The 19226-nt window shown below is 41.8% G+C and overlaps 1 protein-coding gene across 4 annotated transcripts in view; it reads left to right on the top strand.

Moving 5' to 3' along the window:
- iqsec3a (IQ motif and Sec7 domain ArfGEF 3a) overlaps positions 1–16990 on the top strand; it is a 109739-nt gene extending 92749 nt beyond the window's left edge. For 3 of the 4 annotated variants that reach the window (XM_015959412.3, XM_054739727.2, XM_054739726.2), the window contains 6 exons: positions 1705–1830; positions 7042–7141; positions 7666–7824; positions 9380–9472; positions 10486–10529; positions 13219–16990. In XM_015959412.3, the coding sequence (XP_015814898.3) occupies positions 1705–1830; positions 7042–7141; positions 7666–7824; positions 9380–9472; positions 10486–10529; positions 13219–13773 (1077 nt within the window). In that variant the 3' untranslated portion in view covers positions 13774–16990. The remainder of the gene's footprint in view (positions 1–1704; positions 1831–7041; positions 7142–7665; positions 7825–9379; positions 9473–10485; positions 10530–13218) is intronic. The other variant, XM_015959422.3, reaches the window with a different exon arrangement.
- Positions 16991–19226: the final 2236 nt, after the last annotated feature.

Genomic DNA, 19226 nt, shown 5'->3' with positions numbered 1-19226 from the left:
AACAATGATGGATTATTATGATACGAAGTGCCTTTTTGTGCTAATGGCAGCTGTCTTTCATTAAAAGGAAAGATAAAGTTTCTACCATCTTCAGCCGGGTTAGAAGGGCCTTTTATCTTTTATAGGAAGTTCTACACTTGAAATTCATTTGTTTTATGTGGCTGCCAGGCAAATACTTGATTTTCATTCTGACTTGGTATAAATATATACCACTATTAAACGTGGATTAGTCGTGTAAATTATAATTGGCAAACATGATCCTTTCAGGACATTTTCCTTTTAATTTGCAGATTAACAGCAAGAGGCATTTCAGGCTAACGACGTCTTCACGTGATTCCAACATTAGTTTAATGAAAGGCTGACATATTGGAGCTACTGTGTGTGTACCCTGCAGGGATAAGATACTGGGGCGATGCAGAGATTGTGAAGAGGGTAAGAACGCGATCAGATCATTCTCCGAAGGCATTTCCTCCAACATAATCTTCATAAACTTGGAAATCCACTCGAGGAGCAGAGGAAGAGCCTAGCCTTGGGGAGGAAACAGCAGGATTTTGGAAGGGAGGGGGGTGTCCTATCAAACCTTCAAGCAAGATGTCTCCCTGCCTGCACCTTCACTAATCTCCTGTCTCCTATAGGAGTCTGAGAAGTTAATGTGATGTGACGACTTACACAAGTTTTGTATTGCTGATCTGTGTGTCTGTTCTTGAAGTCTGCTGCTGCTGGAGGCAATTACAAGATCACAAATTAAAGAGCAGGCCGTGTTATAGTTAAAAAAAGCTAAGTGACATTTTGATCCCAATTCAAAAAAATGTTGCAAATGTAAAAGCTTGTAGTTTTTCACCAAAAACTGTTATTTTGGTTCTCAAAGCCAACAGCAAATTTTATCCTGATGCTCTCTTGCTGCAAGATTGAAAAGGGAAAATGATGCACAAACATGCAAACCTGATCAATATGAGTTAAAATCTTAATGAATCTAAACTCTTCTTCCTTTCTCTGAGAAATCCAATTTAGTTTGTCCTCAGTAAAACCACTTTTGTTCAATGTTCAGTAGATTAAGTGACAGGCTCGGTGCTCAAAGATGCAATGAAATACACACTATTTATTTCTTTATTTATTTATTTACAGGTAGGATCAAACATCTCATTCTCAAGGGGGTCCTCCACTATTTTCAAATCAAGAAGTATCTGGCTTCCTGGTGACTTTACATGTCTGAGCTGCAGTGCCGCTCTCTCTCTACCAGGCTAACAGGAAGTTAAATTGCTTCCTGTTCAGCCTGAAGCAGACCTGGGAGCGGTGGCTGTACAGGTGCAGTTCCTGGATGAACCAAAACTTCAGATTCCTGTTGTGTCCCGTGGATATTATGAACCTTTCCCCTCTTAGCTGCAACTCTTCTCCTGCTCGTCGTTATCAGTGCTGCCAGGGTTTACATCTGTCAGCGCGAAGGGCACAACCTGCATTCACTTCTGCAGCTGGACAGACCAGCTGCACATTTTTGTGGTTGCCAGTCATGACACAGTTAAAGGGCTCTGAAGTCAACCCTTGTGGCATCTGGAGCAACCATCAAATATCTTTTATCCCTTTTATCCCTTTCTCTGTTTGTTGACGATCTAATTTCTTCCCAAAAATGTCAGCCCTACAAAGCGAGACAAGATTGTCTATTTTTTCAATAAAAAGTTTGTAAATGAGTCTCTTTTGTGTCTCCAGGTCCTCTCTGTCCCTCACAGAAGACTGGTGTGCTGCAGTCGACTTTTTGAAGTGACAGATGTCAATAAGGCCCAAAAACAAGCAGCACACCAGAGAGAAGTCTTCCTGTTCAACGATCTACTCGTGGTGAGATTACTAAAAGTCTTACACTTTCAGGATTTCCACAATTATTTGCTGGACTGTTCTTAAACAATGATTTCAAATAATCCATGCGCGCCTTCACAGAGAATTTTCCTTAAAAAAAGGTAAGCAATTGCAAAAGTTGAGAGAAAGCTGTTGAAACAATGTGCTTCTGTCATCTAGAGGCATAGTCCCTCACTGATCTGTGTTTGTTTTAATACATTTTAAAATGTTTTTCATTTTCAAAGGAATACAGATGGCATCAGTTTTAGAATTAGAATGAAATTACTTGTCCTGACAGATGTAAAATTAAACATCTGAAATCATTTCCATTAAACACAGAATCACGATGGAATATTTGGAGCATCAATTCTTGTTTCCTCCCCTGAAAAACTCATGTCTGCGGCACACAGTGAAGCTTTAAAGCACCTTATTTTGTTGTGACAGCTGCAGTGCCTGCTTCCACTGTGAGCCATTTCTGAAAGCTCCTCATCTTTTGTGTTTTATAACTCAGGGCTTTCCAGCCATTTCTTCTAATAATACAAGGTAGTAAAGGCAGTGCAGCAGCCTAGCTTTAGGCAAAGGTCTTTCGCCTATAGAGCTGTTTATTATAAAATTGCATTTCACTTGAGATGAAGTTTTGTAGAATGTTGAGTTATCGAAGGGTTGATGCTGGGCATAATTAAAGTGTTGATTAAGCGCCACGCAGGAGTTGTGTATTCAAAGTACTTGACTTCACTCATAACTAAAGGGTGTCAGTAGTTGGCATCGGTCCAGGAGAAAAAAGCATTTTTGTTCACCTTGTAGCATAAAAGTAATTGGGAGCTGCAGGGAGGATGGTTAAAAGGCCAGTATGGAATAAAGGTGAGACAAGTTAACCTGCAACAACAAAGGTCATGCATCTGAGTCGTTTTTCCCAGAGTCATTTTCTGGTGCTAGTGGAAGGAATTTTACAAAACTGGGGGAAATGTTGAGACTTAACTTTGAATTTGGCCCATGTTCCTGCAGCTTAAGGGGATACTATCCAACTTTTCATACTTTTGAGCCAGAATGTGCTAAAATTACCCTTTACAGGCTAATGAAAAGTCACTCGAAGCCCTACCGTCCTCTGTGGACAGCAGTGGCTCAGGAGGTTGAGCATCGAAGGCTGCAGGTTTGATCCCGGCTCTGGACAGATAATTCTGCTGTTGTGTCCTTGGGCAAGACATTTAACTCGCCTTGCCTGCTGGTGGTGTTCGGAGGGACCGGTGACGCCTGTGCTCGGCAGCCTCACCTCTGTCAATGTGCCCCAGGGCAGCTGTGGCTACATGGTAGCTCATTACCACCAGTTTGAGAATGTGAGTGTGAATGGGTGAATTGCACTGTAGTGTAAAGCACTTTTGAGACTCTGAAAGGCGCTATACAAGTGCGGGTCATTTATCATTTATCAATATCATTGTCATTACATTGTAACTGTTTGTATTTTTTGCTGTCTCTTGGCCAGGACACCCTTGTAAAAGAGGTTCTTAACCTCAATGGGTCTCTATCCTGGTTAAATAAAGGTTAAAAGAAAAAAAAATATCACACTTGTAACTTCAGTGTGCCGGGCCGTTACCTGTTGGACTTAGAACAATGTAGCTGACCTACCAGGCACTGCAATCTGCGTCCTGCACGTTTCATGCATGTTTTAGATCATGAACACGGCTTTTAATTTTTTTATTTAGTGATGAATCACTCCTGCAGTAACTAATAAAGGCTGAGGAGACATTTCATTTTCATTAAGGTGTTTAAAAGAGGAACGCAAAGCACGAAGATAAGTTGAATTTTCATTTCAACCACAGATAATTAATAACGGAAACTAAGGGGTGCTAAAAATAGTAAGCAAAACAGCCGTTTCCTGCTCCTCCGCCCTACGTGTTTAAAGTGGAATAACTGTCGTAAACAATCCTAGTGCAGCCAGCTGTACGCTAATGCTAACATTAAGCTAACACTAACATTAGCCAACTAATACTAAAATAAACCACAAAGTAAAAAGATCCACAATGTTGGATCAAAAATATTATTATGTACAAGTCCAGGAGCAACAAAGCCAGGTCACAATCGGTCCGTGATTTTTTGTCAAACTTGTGTGGGCAATGCCAATGAACATTCTGGTTTTAGCTCTTTGTTTCACCTTCAAATACATCACTCTCTTACTTTTATTTCCAGGCTCCACCTAGCCTGACCACCCAGCCCCATGCTTCTTTATGGGATGCATTGGGTCTGGGAACTTTCCTATTCAAATAATCCCAACCCCCGAGAATTCTCACTGAGCCAATCAGCACTGTGCAGCGTACATCACACACCGCAACACTCAGTTTTTAATAAACAACAAAGATGGCACCTGAAGCAGAATTTGCTGCGGCTCTTTCCTTTGTTCTAAATGACTTGGACATGGCTTTAAAACAACAACAAGAAGAAGCACTAAAAGCCTTTGCCACATGCCATTTTTGATTACAATTAAAAAACTACAGCATGGTGCAGTACAGTCTGCATTTTTGCCTTATTTTTTTTGATTGGTTATTTTTTATCTGGCTAGTACCACCCCTCATGTGCCTCTCTGCCTGTGAGTAACCAGACTAGTGTACAAATAAACAGCACACGAGTCTGGCAGGCCAGGCTAGGCTCCACCATGAGGCCAACACAAAAGCAAACTTCTTTTTCTTTTTCATGTGCTATCATTGATGACCAGTGAACCAGGGCGGCCAACTTTTGAACATTTAAATGTGTGAGAGGCTTTGTGAACTGTTTCACCCTGTTCACTGACCGTCACAGTGGGGGAGAGGGGTTGGCAACCTGTTCACTGAGGATTGATCAGCGTGAGATATTGGAGGTGTGGCGCGAGAGCATGTGAAGAGGGTCAAATGCGTGTGTCTCCCGCTCAGTGCGTGAGTCGGCAGCCCTGAGTGAACTAGTGATGGGAATTCTAGCTCTTTTTAGAGAGCCGTTTTTTTTGGCTCAGCTCACCAAAAATCAGTCAAATCAATCAAATCAAAGATACTTTATTAATCCCAGAGGGAAATTAGAGTTTCAGTACATACAATTCAGAGATCAGACATACATGGGCAAGACACATGACAAGAATTGGTGACTGTGGTCATTCGCAACCCTGAGTCGCGCTACCTTAATAGAGATAAGAGGGTTACATGAAGGTTGGTTCAGGTGGAGGGAAAAAAGGCACTTCAGAGCTATCCTCCATAGGGAGGGCAGCTTTGCTCTGCAAAAAAAAATAAAATTAAATAAATCTCAGACGGATATGCAACAGACTTCAGACAACACAACATAAGTGTCCACTAGGTGGTGGGTTGGGACTATCCCCACTTCAGTTCCCGCAGCCACGATAAGCGGTGCATGTCACCTCAGTGTGGATAGGGGGAGGAGCATTGAGGGTTGGAGGGTTGCAGTGACCCTGCAACGTTTCAGCGGCCTTCCCGCAGTCCCGCCCAGGCTGGGATAGGAGATAGATTTGAGTTGCCATAGCGACGGCACATTCCACATATCTTCTGAGGGAGGAGTTTTCGTTGGAGCCTTGCAGGCTCAAGGACGCCAGATTCCGATTAGAAATTGTTTTGGGGCCAGACAGAGATAATTTCCTCTCTGTCTTACAGTTTGTTGGTCCTCAACCTCTCAAAATCCCAATAATGGACATTAAACTATCCCAATCCGTGCTGATTCGTCCACTCTCCCCTTGATGGCATCCGTCTTTGTGCCAATAATGAATCTCGGCCAAAGTCCCAAGCTTACGGTTCATCTCGACAATTATGTGAGTCTGTGAATTCACAGCGTGGTGCAATCCATCTCTGAGCTCCGGGATCAGGCCAATATTCCTCGACAGCTCGTTGATTTTCCGGTAAGCCAGGTAGCCTCCAATGCCGATCAGCAGGAAACCCAACACCAACACCACGAATATCCACACATCTTCAGAGTCCTCCACAGACAGCTGGTCTGTCCCGGAGGGGCATCCGGGAGCCCCTTCTCCTGTTTTCATCGTTGAAAAAATGTTATCAACCGCATTGAGTGACCAACTGACGAGATCCATTTTAGTGAATTTCAGTTTCCAGTTTCCAGAAAAAATGCAGAAGCAGCCGTGCACCCAGCACACACAGACTGACAAAAGCCTTGAGGATAAGATATGGAGGAGAGGAGAAGAAAAGCCTCTGCACCCTCCAAGAGCTGGAAGAAAAGAGCTCCCAAGTGGCTCGTCAGATTTTCTGTTGTGTAAAGTATATTTATCACCAAAAAAAATGCAAAACTATTTGTAAAATGATTTACAAATGTAGAAAAAAATGCAATGTATTAAATATTTATCATTTATATGGATTTATTTACTGAACACTAAGAAATTTCAACTTTCCAACTGCTGTCGCTCATATTCTCACCGTCTTCGTCGCACTTTCCTCTCTCTCACTCGCCTTTTTCCTCCTCCTTATTCCCTCTCATCTCCCTCTGCCCGCATGTGCTCTGCTGTGTGTCTGTCTGAGTCTGATCCTCCCTCTTCCCGTGTGTGGATAGTCTGGACACGCAGTTACACATGTTGACCAATCGCCTGTGGCTTTCACCAAAGCAGGAGGGGGAAGGGAGGGAGGGTGACGGCTCCCAATGACGAGCCGGCTCGCGTCGTTCTCTTCATAGAGCCGGCTGTTAGAGCCGGTTCGTTCGCAACCGACACATCACTAGTGAACTGAAAACACTAACTGCTAGCATAACAGCTAACAGCTGTAAAGCAGGTAATGAGCTCCTGCTATAGAGCTCCAATCTGCACCACAAAACTTCTAAGTGCATCATCGCCGAGTAGAGGGCTGCGGATTGGTGCCAAATATGAAACTGGTCTTTTCTAACTGAACTGTCACTGAGATCACTGTTACAGCTCTAGGTTCAAGTTCAAAAATGATTTGGTGTTACTTTAAAGTGCCTGGAATGCATTTGACTCTGACTTCTTTATTGGAATCTTTAACCAAACAGTATCAGTTCAAAGCTGATTTGCCTCAAGTTTCTCTATCAGGAACGTCATTTGATGAAAAAGGTCTGAAATGTATTTAATGCATCTAGGTATGTTTTCTTATTTCACTTCTGTTCATTTCATTTTTTCCAAGGCTAAATAAACAACTGAAGGTCATCCTGCACATTAATACAGATTTATAATAAATGTGGTAGGATTAAATAGTTTGTGTGTGTCTGAGCTGAGTTTCATGTCTGCAGATCTTGAAGCTTTGTCCAAAGAAGAAGAGTTCTGCAGCCTACACTTTCTGCAAAGCCATGGGGTTGCTTGGCATGCAGTTCCACCTTTATGAAAATGAATGTAAGTTGCTGCTGCTACTGCTGTGATAAGTGAAGCGCAAAAAGTCCACAAAAATGACAGACCTTGTGCCATAATTCAACCAAACAGTGTCATTTGGGAAGCTGCAGGTATACACACAGGCCTCGGCAGGAGAGACTCCAGCATTAATCTTCACAATGTGAAGTCAATGTGATACTTAAACAAATAAATCTTTTGTCTAACATTTTTAGTTCAGAAATTAAATCTGGTGTGATTCAGGAGCCTTGAGATGAATTTAGATGAAAGGAACCCTAATGTGGTCATTCGTAAAGGCAGCAACATGCTTGAGATGGAAAAAAAACAAAGTTAAATGGGCTTTAACTTTATTGTGAAGGTCTTTCTGCAGACATATGGTGCGTGAGGGCTGGCTGTTAGGAGGATTCTAGTTCTGCCTGCTCTTTTGAAGGTCATTCATGATAGTCACAGCAGGAAGTGGCACCTGTTGCCAGGTAATTAGCTTTTTCTCCCACCTTTGAGACCACTCAAATCTTCTTTTAACTCCACAGACTACCCTCACGGAATCACAATCCTCTCCCCGTATGGCTCAGAGAAGAAGCAGGTTCTCCACTTCTGTGCCCAAAGTTCTGAGGAACTGCTGAAGTTTGTAGAAGACCTGAAGGAATCCATTGCAGAGGTGTCGGAGATGGAGCAGATACGCATCGAGTGTGAGTGTGTCTGCATTATGAGACGGTTCTTTAGTTTTTACCAAGAGATTCAAGCATTCTCGATAACTATACACTGTTTTAATCCCATCCAGTTTCATTCTACTACCTGTAACAATACACGCTTTCTCATTATAAATTATGCTAACTAAAATGAATAGGAGATGCATTTTAGTCTACGTACATAACTTCATAGGGGGAGTGCACATTGGTGTGCACTTTGCAGCCAAAGCTGGGTCAAGATTGATTTATACATACATAAAGTCAAATATTTTGTTACAGGTTCATGAAACATTTCAGAAAATGCCTCCAAGAAAACCTCTGATTAGACACAAATCATGTGACATCATTGGCCTTCTTGTATTCTCTAGTTGATTCAACAGGCTGCAGGAGGGATTAGCTCAAATTCTCCTGATTATAATGCAATTCACCTTGCATGTACTTTCACACTTTTGGAAAAAAAAACCTGCACAATCAAAGCCTGAGACCCAACAGTTTGCACTGAGAACGGCCCACCTGCTGGGATTTGAAGCAACAGATTTAACTTCCAAAACAGAAAATCAAGGAGGGAGATGGGAGAGACCAAGTACGATGGGAAGACAATAATTGGTGTTTCACTTCTCAAAGCTTGGATTTTTTTTTACACACACAAATGTATGTACACTCGCACAGGCACACACACACTGATCTCATTATTATTTAGTAAAGTTGCAAAATTTCCAAAAAGCACGTTGTTTTTTTTCTTTTGTTGGTTTTCAATAGTAAAATAGGGTAAACATGTGGTTTAGGGATTTGTGTTGCTTTATAATTATAATGCGTTATATTGCAAACCTTGATTTCTATTTATTTTTAAGCTATAATTAAAATAGTGTTTGTCAAACACTTGGTTTATTTCCTATTTTGTACCGGTTGGGATGCATGTGAAATGTTTTTATAACTTCCTACTGCTCTGTGATCATTTAAATTCATAACTTTCTGCAGCTGGCTCCTGTAAAATGTCTGTAAATCCTAGAAAATGACAACAAAATATGTTCAAATGTAACTTAGCTAAGTCCTAACTACCCACATGTTGAGTACTTGATGCAAAATGTGTTTGTCTCAATTAGAACCAGAAGTCTGAAGGTAATTCCAGGACACTGTATGTAAATGAAAGTGATGCTGCTTTTGCGTCTCAATATATTGGCTAAATGCTCCGTACATTTTGCGTAAATGAAAAAGAAATCATTTTATAGGCAGCACCTGTCTGTTTTGTGGTTTAGAATCTGAATTTAGATGCTGCAGGAAACAAAGCATTTATTCACCAAGATGAGAACCAACACGCAAGTCTGACGTTTAATTAAAAAGATGAAGAGCTGTCATTTGAATTTTTAAATGTGTGTGAAAGAGAACCCCACCAATAACATAAACAGATTTGACTTTATGTGCAATCACGTTTTGGTTATAGCTTTTAATGTCTTGTGTTCCCACTACTACATTACTAGTCGGTACATTTATTTATTTATTTATTTTTTTGCTGTGTCATGGTGATTATGAGGATGACCGTCTTTGTTCTTTGCAGGGGAGCTGGAAAAGCAGCAAGGAGCCAAAACGCACTCAGTTAAGAGCAACGGCACACAGCTAGAGCAGCGCAGCAAACAGGGCTCCCTACCAGGTGTGTGAGAGCAAAATGCTGCTTTTTTTAAACAAACATGAAGTTCTGCTGCACCGCCGGTGCTTTTATGATCTGAATAACTAAAGAACAACCATATTTAAGTAGTTACTTGCTGAATTGCATCCTCAGCAACACTGGACTATGTAAGACTGCTGTAGTGGTTGTAATGTTTACTGTAGGGAGACCCCTAAAACATCCCATTCCTGCATGATATAAGATTCATGCAGTTCCTTCTTCCAATTTAAACCTTAAAACACCATTTCTGAATATAATGCCGTTCTATCTAAAATGATGAATAACTACTATTTGACTAGTTGCAGATTGCTTTCTGAATAGCCTCAGTTTGAAAAAACGGCTGTTATCCACGATACTTTGTCATTCTAGACATATGTTATCCATTCAGAATAAAGCAGGTTTCCAAATAAAACTAAAATAAAATAAAATCTCCAGCGGTCAATGGGCAATAAGGCGGGGTACACCCTGGACAGAGAGCCAGTCATCGCAGGGCAACACAGACACACAGGACAAACAATCATTCACACTCACACCTAAGGACAATTTAGACAGACCAATTAACCTAACAGTCATGTTTTTGGACTGTGGGAGGAAGCCGGAGTACCAGGAGAGAACCCACGCATGCACTGGGAGAACATGCAAACTCCATGCAGAAAGATCCCAGGCCGGGAGGCGAACCCAGGACCTTCTTGCTGCAAGGCAACAGCTCTAACCACTGCACAGCCCCAGTTCAATTCAATTCAAGTTTATTTATAAAGCACCAAATCATGACAAGAGTCGTCTTAAGGCACTTCACATAGTAAACATTCCAATACAGGTCAGTTCATTAAGCCAGTCAGTAAAACGTTTCCTATATAAGGAACCCAGCAATCCTCATACTAAGCAATCATTTAGCGACAGTGGAGAGGAAAACTCCCTTTTAACAGGAAGAAACCTCCAGAGGATCCTGGCTCAGTTCCAGTCACCTTTTTGATCCTGTATGTTTTTCACACCTCCAGGAAATCAGGAGGTAAATGACGGAAGTGGACACAATGCAGCAGAGGTGAGTGCACACAGACAGGTCCATGTCCCCAACACCAGGTAAGTCAGAGGGCAGGATGAGACAGGACAAAGGCTCAGGACTAGTCATTTCTCTGGGACTAAAGGCGTCAAGCAGGCATGGGTGAGGAGTGCATGAGTGAATGAATGCTGCTGGGTAAAGTGCTGCGGGCATGTTTATAACTCAATCTAATTAGAAAAAGCCTGTTTTGGGTACGTCATGCAAGGCGTCAGACTCATGAGTTTCTGCCCAAAAAGGAGCAAGTTGTAGTTTCACGAGCTTACGTTCAATCTGGGACTCCTTTTAGAGGTTTTCAAGGAAACAAAAGAACCCAGGATGTGTGCAGAATGTATGCACCAAGCAGTGAGAGTTTATTTAACTCAGTAACATGTAGTCAGAGAAATCTGACACTTATTTGATCTCCAGTTGCTTCCATTCCACCCCAAGCCAGAAGCTCGGGGGGGGGGGGGGGGATCCTCAGGCGAGATTTTTGTGTGAGCAAGAGAGCTGGCCAACTACTCTACTGGCACTTCACAATTACCATTCCCCGTGACCTTCCTGAGTACTCCATGTGGCTGTGGAGTGGCTTGGTGCAAAAAGCCAAATACATAGGCGGCCATCCTGACATTATGTGGCTGTTGAATTCCACACTGCTCTTTGGAGACTGGAAATCTCACTTTAAGCAGAAGTGTGCTTCATGATTTGAGATTTCTTAAACCATTTCTTCAACATGTTGACTCCTGGGGCTTTCTTAACATCCTGTCATTTTTCTAGGGGCTTTTTCGCTTGCAGTCAGCCTTCATGGCATCCTTCCTTCTGCCATGCAGCCAGTAGTAAAAATCAGAGGTAGCCTGTTAACTGTTGAGATATTTTGGAAGCTAGGACTCTTCGCTCCCACAGAGCCTTCTGAAACCACAGGATTACCACATCTCATGGCAAGCTTTTATTTGTGAAGAAATGTTAATGCTGAGATTATGTTACCATCTGCCTTCGGGGTGCTGATAATAAACCAGTCTGTGCCAAGATTATGAAAAGGAGATGATGATTTTACATGATTTCATCTTGATGCAGTAATCTGTTTGTGTCTCCATCTGTTCATCAGCTTAATTACCCACAAGAAGGACCCGTTAGAACCTTAAGGCAGCACCAAATGATCAAACAACTGGATGTTAACTATTTGAAAAAAAATCAATCATTTTTGTGAATTGCTTGTTTATTTTCTATTAATTAGATTATAAAGAAAAGTGGTCCACAGTTTGGATACAGAAATAAAACATGTAGCTTTAATCTGGACTTTTCACGATGAAAAACCACTAGAATACCAGTATGCCATTGTGCACAGCAAAGCCTAGAATGACAATAATCAATTACTGGGTCTTCAGAACCCTTTTTGTTACATTTTTAATGTTCATCCCAGTTTTTTTGTTCACATACAAGAAGAATATTTTTTATTTGGATGCTATCTCCAAAATCACCATTAGATGTCACTAAATTCCACAAAGTCTTAATGGAAATGCACTCATGTGGGGAAAAAGATTTAAGTGTTTTCAACAACTGATGTTTTGACCATGTTCAAGAAAATAATCCAAATGAAATTTGGTACATTCTAATCATGCAGAAGTTCCAGTGAGCTAATTTTGTCTGAGGAGCAAATCTTTTCTGCATACTTCGGACATAAAATTTTAAAGGCAAGCTAAAATATTTGATGGAAAGGAGCTCAATTCTTTATTTAAAAACAGAGATCTGTGAAGACTGAGACAATAACGATGGAGATTCCTCACAGCTGCATCACATCAGATCCTGCACATAGTGCCTGGTCTGCAGAGTTTTAAGGGAAAGTTATATGTAGGCAAGCACACTATTCCGTGGTTGATTAAATGCTGATTGGAAAAATGAAACCTTTAAGGAGCACTTTCAATCAAATCCAATATTTTAGTTGTAGAAGCAGGAATTTGACAACTTTAAGTAGAGTTTGCGCTGTTCGGTGTGATATTTCTAAAATAGGCTCGGTGAGAATAATTCAAGGAGAGGCAAAGAGAAGGAAAATAGACAGAAATGTGACATTTTAAATTAATGTTGCCTGTGGACATCTGTGGTTGTCAGCTCACTTCCTCTCCTCTTCCTCCACCTCCCTCTCTTCTTCGTTTGACCCTTGTCTCACCTCAACCTTGATGTTTCCTCGTTTCCACTGCTACCATAGTGCCACATGGTGGTTTGGAAGGGAGACACAGGGGCCCACAGTGGCCCGCTTGGAACCACGGGCCCCTTCTGTAGCTTTGTTCTTTCCCTCACTGCTCTCCACCCGACCCCCGTCACTCACTGGTGTTCCCAGCATCCGATCTGCACTGTTCCCAGCATCTGTGGGGGTGGAGGGAGGGGTGGTTTGCAGTAGTTCACAACGATTCTACACCTCCACTGATCCTTAACACCTATGCCTCCACGCATGCCCTGTCTGACTGTGTGTGTGTGTGTGTGTGTGTGTGTGTGTGTGTGTGTGTGTGTGTGTGTGTGTGTGTGTGTGTGTGTGTGTGTGTGTGTGTGTGTGTGTGTGTGTGTGTGTGTGTGTGTGTGTGTGTGTGCGTGCTGTGCCTTACCACCCCCACAGGGAAAAAAAAGAGGGCTTGACGGACTGTAGAGGAGGAACCAGTTTTATAACATTTGATGCTGTTCTCTTGGCTGTTTTCTAAACTAGGTGTCAATTCACAACAGGCTTCAGACGTGCCAGCTCAGCAACAGCAACACGGCTCGGAGCGCAAAGAGCGTGGCCCTTCTTAACAACCGTGGGGAGCTGCTGATCCAGCAGGGGCCCCAGGGGTTAGCACAGGGGCCAGCACCTCCTCTTCCTCAGCACCCGCAGCTGCAGTCAGCAGCCAGCACCCCCGCCCACCATGTCCCCCTCCTGCAACCCGCTGCCAGCATGGTCGATCTGCGGCCCGAGACGCTCATCCAGTGTCAGCAGATTGTCAAAGTCTTCATGCTTGACAATGGCAGCCATGGAAGAATGGAGGCCTTCCTCAGCCAAACGCCCACCCACCACCATTACCAGCACCACCACCACCACAGTCTCCAGCAGCTCAGTCAGTCTGCCATGTCCACGCCTGTCCGCTCACCAGACGGCTCCCATGATGGCCACCAGCCCCCGCTGCCTCCCCCACCCCCACCCTACAACCACCCGCACCAGTATATACCTCCGGACCCGCGTCTCGCATTGCACCGGACTGCGAGCGGCTCACGGAGCATGGTGTAAATAAATCACAGCTCAAACTTTCACGTTAGCTTCCCTTCAAAACCTTTTACATCATGTAAATATGATATATAAACACAGATGAAAGAGCTATAATGGAAAAAATCCACTTGTATGCATATATTTAAAGAAAAGATCAACTAAAAGCATAAAGGTTTTAAAAGAAGTTAGAAGAAATAAAGTGCAAATATAAGGTTTTACTTGACTCCTCATGTATTTTGAAATATTATGTAGTTTTAACAAATTTCTATAACTTGTTCTCAGTTTTATCTCTCGCTAGAGAAAAACTACAGATACAGTTTTCAGTTCTTGAACTCCCTGAGACTTTTTAGAAAATTTCCAGTGGTGGATGGATGAATGCGCTCCAACGACCCTTCGCTTCTGTTTGATTTTCTTATCCGAAACCTCTTGCCTCCTGTGCTGTCTGTTCACCTGTGTCTATCCGACACTCAACGGAAAACGTGCCAAAAATACTTATGTCGCCACTGAACAATGACTTATTTGCACTTGACTGAAAGCTAGGGCTGAAAAAAAAACCACAACCATTTGTTTTGAGATAGTCATTCTTTCAGGACTTTCCCTTCAGGGGCTGAAAAAATAAATAGCAAAAGAAAGCTATCTAGCTATTTGCGCAGTTGATGATTTATTTATGTGGTAGAGGGTCTTCTTTCCTCTCCTCTGCTCCTCTAGATGAAAAAATAAATAAAAACAAGGAAAATGGCTTCCTGCAGTCAGCTATGTTTTCTACCCACTCTTCTTTTGTGTTGTGGCTCTGTATCATCTGAGAAAGCACTCACTCAGCTGTCACCCGGGTTTTATTCTACAGGGAAGAACAACAGATGCCAAACTCACTCCAACTCTTCATATAAACGATTAAGGATGTTTTCTACTGACTGAGAGGAATGTGCTTCTTGCATTGAAGTTGCTTGACTGTTGTAACTGTTTGATCCCATTCAGCATTCACGTGTAATAAATGTACAACTCACTGTGCTGACATCTGCACTTTGTCAAATGTGACTTTCAGGAAATCCCAGACGAATTCACTCAAACGCTTCCGCTGCAGCTGCTTAATGTTAAACTCTGTTTGTCTAGATTTTCCTGTGTGTGTGTGTGTGTGTGTGTGTGTGTGTGTGTGTGTGTGTGTGTGTGTGTGTGTGTGTGTGTGTGTTCCTTTGGTGGATTCCTACAAGTCCACTTCAAAACTCCCTTTTTGTTTTGGATCTTTGTGACTGTTTTCTCCGTTCTACCCTTTCACACTGACATTTTCAAAAAGACAAAGTCAAAATAAAAAACCTACACATGGCTTTTATTGCAAATGCTGACATTAATGGTATTCTTTGTGCTGTCGGCTATCCTGCTATTTAAAGAATGGGACAAAAAATGCACTATCTGATCTCTTTCTGTTGCACCTGAGCTGAGATTGTAAATACCAAACGCGAACCGCGTCAGAAAGGACGAGCAAATTGCTACCACCCTGTCAGATGTCCATGCTGAAATAGGTCAGCATCTACCCCACCTGGTACTTTGGAAAAAGTCATCAGTTAACCCCACTTCCTTCTGACCTCCATATATCTGATTTGTTGATTTATTATCACACAGCCAATGAGGGAAGCTCTCTATCTTATCATTCTATTCTTTAAGCTTGGTTTATGCTTGACGCGTCCGCGAGGTTCGCACATCTCCGCACGGCAAAATTGCGTCGTTTTAACAACCACGCCCCTCCACCGTGCCTCCGCACGGCCCAAACTTTCCGCACCGCTCACCTAGGAAATGTTCTAACCACGCGGACGGTCGGACGTGGAAAAGCATGGCGGACTGGCAAGAACTAGTATGGCAGAGGTTCGTAAATACAGACATTTGTATGATTCAGCTCTCAAAGATCACCGTGATCAACATGTAGTTAATAAATCTTGGAGAGAAATAGCTCGCACTGTCGGAAAAGACGAGGACGCTGTTAAAAAAATGCTGGAATGCCATGTTGTAAACAACAGTAATTTTTACTTCTACCATGGTGTAGTGTTGGATGCATGCCATAGAGCTCCATGCTGCCCCCTACAGTTTGGGAGAATATTGGCTCACCGCAGAGAAGAGCCGCATGAACCATAAACGCTGCGAGTTGTGAAGCGCGTTCCATCCGCGAGCCGCATCACCAAGCGGAAAGTAAATGCGTCAAGCATAAACCAAGCTTTACCTGCCACCTGTGAAGAAGCAGGCTTGTGTCATGGTAGGCAGAGATGAACGTATACGACCTGCTCACAAATCAACATCCTCCCAGCCATGTTCATTCCACTGATTACATTTGTTGTTGCGTAACACAATGAAAGGATTTAACGGTTTTAAAAGGGTTAGGGTTAGGGTTAGGGTGATTAGTTTAATATTTATGCTAGCTAGGAACATACTTTTAGGGTTATTTAATCAATTTTAGCAGATGAAATTGAGTTATAATATCATGGATGATGCATTAATTGATGATTGTAATGTTGCTCACTTGTTTTTCTTGTTTTTTAAACAACTTTAAAATATGTTGTGATGAATAATTTTTTTCATGCATGACATCAGTTTGAAAATGTATGGAATGTTTGGGCATGGATGATACGTCTGAGAAAATGAAGATTTGTTTTTCTTTCTTTCTTTTTTTTATTATCTCAAATTTCTGTTTTGCAAGTGTTTCAGTGCCTCGTTTCCACGCACTCACATTATTTTGTCTCTCTGTTTATCGTAGCACAGTTTGAACAATGTGTTTTTAAAGAGGACATATGTGATGCGCGTGCAGGGAACATGAGACACACCAATCGGATGGATTTGGGAGGAAATCGATGTAGCATTTTGGAAGTGTAGCTAAATGTTAAAGAAACTTTCATGAAGAAATGAACAAAAAGGGCTCTGCCGTACCAGCCCCATCATCTCGTTGGGTTTTCCAACACTGTGCTTGCTCATACTCGTACAGAAAGATAATGAAATAGTCGACACGTTTAAGGATAAACAGGTGGAAACTGAGTGTCACCATCTCTTTTCCTCGGTTGGCTTTCAACCCCTCTCTACTTCTCTTTATAGTATATCAACATGCAATTAAAGATGATTTAAGGGAAAACACTGAATTTTCTGCCTGAGTTATTGGACACAACTGTTTTTCAGCTTTTTGACTGGGTCGTACAGAAAGATGTGTCAAAATCATCATAGTGGAATTCAAAGGAATAAAGAGAACAGTTTAAATAAATTATTTATTGGATTATTTTTCTTTCATCCTGACATGAAATCTGAGGTACAGCCAGCATCTATGTGCAATGCATGTCATAACATAAAGCTAAGCAGCAGCTGATGGATTCAAATTGACATCGGAACAGCGCCGGGCCGAGCTGAAGAATTTAAAAGCACTGGTATGACACGACAGTACGCATTTACATTTAATCCCGCCCACTAAGTGAGAGTCCAAACTGCGACTGAAACTCTTTCCTGAAATTGCAGATGCATACCGGTCCATACCAGCTAACAATGACCCACCCTGACCCGTCCCGAGTCCCCGTAATGGAACCGAGTTATAAGATGTCATGTTATGAGCATCACATGTGTCCATCATCTTGTAATAAGTATTTTGCCTGATTAACAGGTGGTAGGTAGTCATGGTGCTGTTTGGTGTCGGGGTGTGTGCAACACTGACCATAGAGAAGTAGAAGTGGATTATTTTTGAGCATGTTAGAGGAAAAGGGCAGAAGACCATGTTACTGTAATTACAGTAGAAGTTTGTGGTCCCCGTGCCTGTAGAAGGCCACCCTGGGTGGAAACACAGAAGGACAATTGATAGCCAACTGGAAGAACATAGAAGTGAACTTCAAGGCCATACTCTAAGGTTGCACCAAACATCTATTTGAACCAAATTAGAATATAATGATCAAGGACATCAATGTAAACAGCAAGTCATGAAAAGGGTAGATTAGGATTTGACTAAATTCATGTCAACCCTCCACAAACCTTCTGGGTGAATGTCCAGAATGGCAGATGGGACAAAACTCAAGGTATTTTTTTCTTTCTTTTTTTTTCAATCTCATCAGCTCTTTGTTAACAGATGCAGCCGAGCTTGGTCTCAGTCACAGGGCACTGGTCCCCCAGCAGTTTAATGAGCCAAAACATACAAGAATGTCTAAGAACAAAGCATTGGACCGTCCTGGTAAGGTTTTCTCTGAGCTTTGAGCATGTTGAACATTGGTGGAAGGAGCTCAAACCCTCACACCTAAGAAGTGGGCCAAAATACTTGTCAAGTAAACAAGTGCAGAAATCTCATTGAGTCACAGAAATCACTTGACTGCCTCAAAACCTTGTGCAGAAAATGGGACAGAAGTTTAAGGTGTGGAACACTGAAAACCCATTTTTTAATGATTATTCCTGATTTTAATTGGTCACTCTGAGTTTTTCATGCAGGCTGAACATGTAAACCGTCTCCTACACCTATCTCCTGCATTAGCTTCTGATAGAAAATAGATGGTGACACTAGGAATAGAAAAGCCTGACAGATCTACGTCACACTGTCATTTGACATTCATGGACTCACCCATTTTGACTCACGACGGGGAAGGCTGTTGTTGGTTTAGTGTCCAGGAAACAGGAGTGGACGTCCTGACTAGTAGAAGCTAACTGTTAGCGTTAGCAAGTTCACCACATAGCAGAAGCTCCTCCAGGCTTGTGTTATTTGTGGAGATAAAAGATCTATATTGCAAGTCAGTGGTGGAGTTGTGTTGTTGACGTCCAATCAGAAGTGAGATGTCTAGATATCAGGAAATGAGACTCCATATCCTGCCGTGTTAAGCTCTCCTCTGATGTGGCATTCCACTTGTTCCTGAAACAGGCATATCTGAGCTTTTCCCCCCCACCGAGTACGGCTTGTGAGGCATTCATTTCTACTAAAGACCATTGCAAATGTAGTGATTAAACAAGTGAACCACACATTTTAGAGTCCAGAGCAGTTTCATATTTTCCTCTTTCAATTATTTTTGTTGAAGAGTGTCTGATTTTTTTTTTTTACTGTTGTTATTTTCAGTCATTTCATCATTGCTTTTGCCAGTTATTTCAATGACCTTTCATTAAAATAGTGACTTTGGAAAAGCATGTTTTCTTCATGTTTAATTTTTTTAACCCACCATCTTTCAGCATCCTTTTTTCTTCGCAGTTTTCTAATGTCCTAGAAAAATATTATTTTACACGATTTAAAGCTAAAATTATGTCTGTAAAAATAAATATAAAAAAATTAAGGTAAATTGCATGTAAAACATTCATTAAGAAACAAATGGTTACCTATTTTTAACTTTTTATAACCAAAACATTAAATGCAACATGAAGCTTAAAATAATCAAAATATTTTATCTTAATCATTCATATTAAGTTTTACCAGAAAAAATCCCTGCAACAACCTTCAGTGAAAGCAAAGAGCAAACATGATAATTGATAGTCCAAATATACAACAA

Source organism: Nothobranchius furzeri, chromosome 1 (assembly GCF_043380555.1).
Source record: "Nothobranchius furzeri strain GRZ-AD chromosome 1, NfurGRZ-RIMD1, whole genome shotgun sequence".
In the NCBI taxonomy this organism is placed as follows: domain Eukaryota; kingdom Metazoa; phylum Chordata; class Actinopteri; order Cyprinodontiformes; family Nothobranchiidae; genus Nothobranchius; species Nothobranchius furzeri.
Note: the sequence above shows the minus strand (reverse complement) of the source record. Positions and strands in the feature narration are given on the sequence as shown.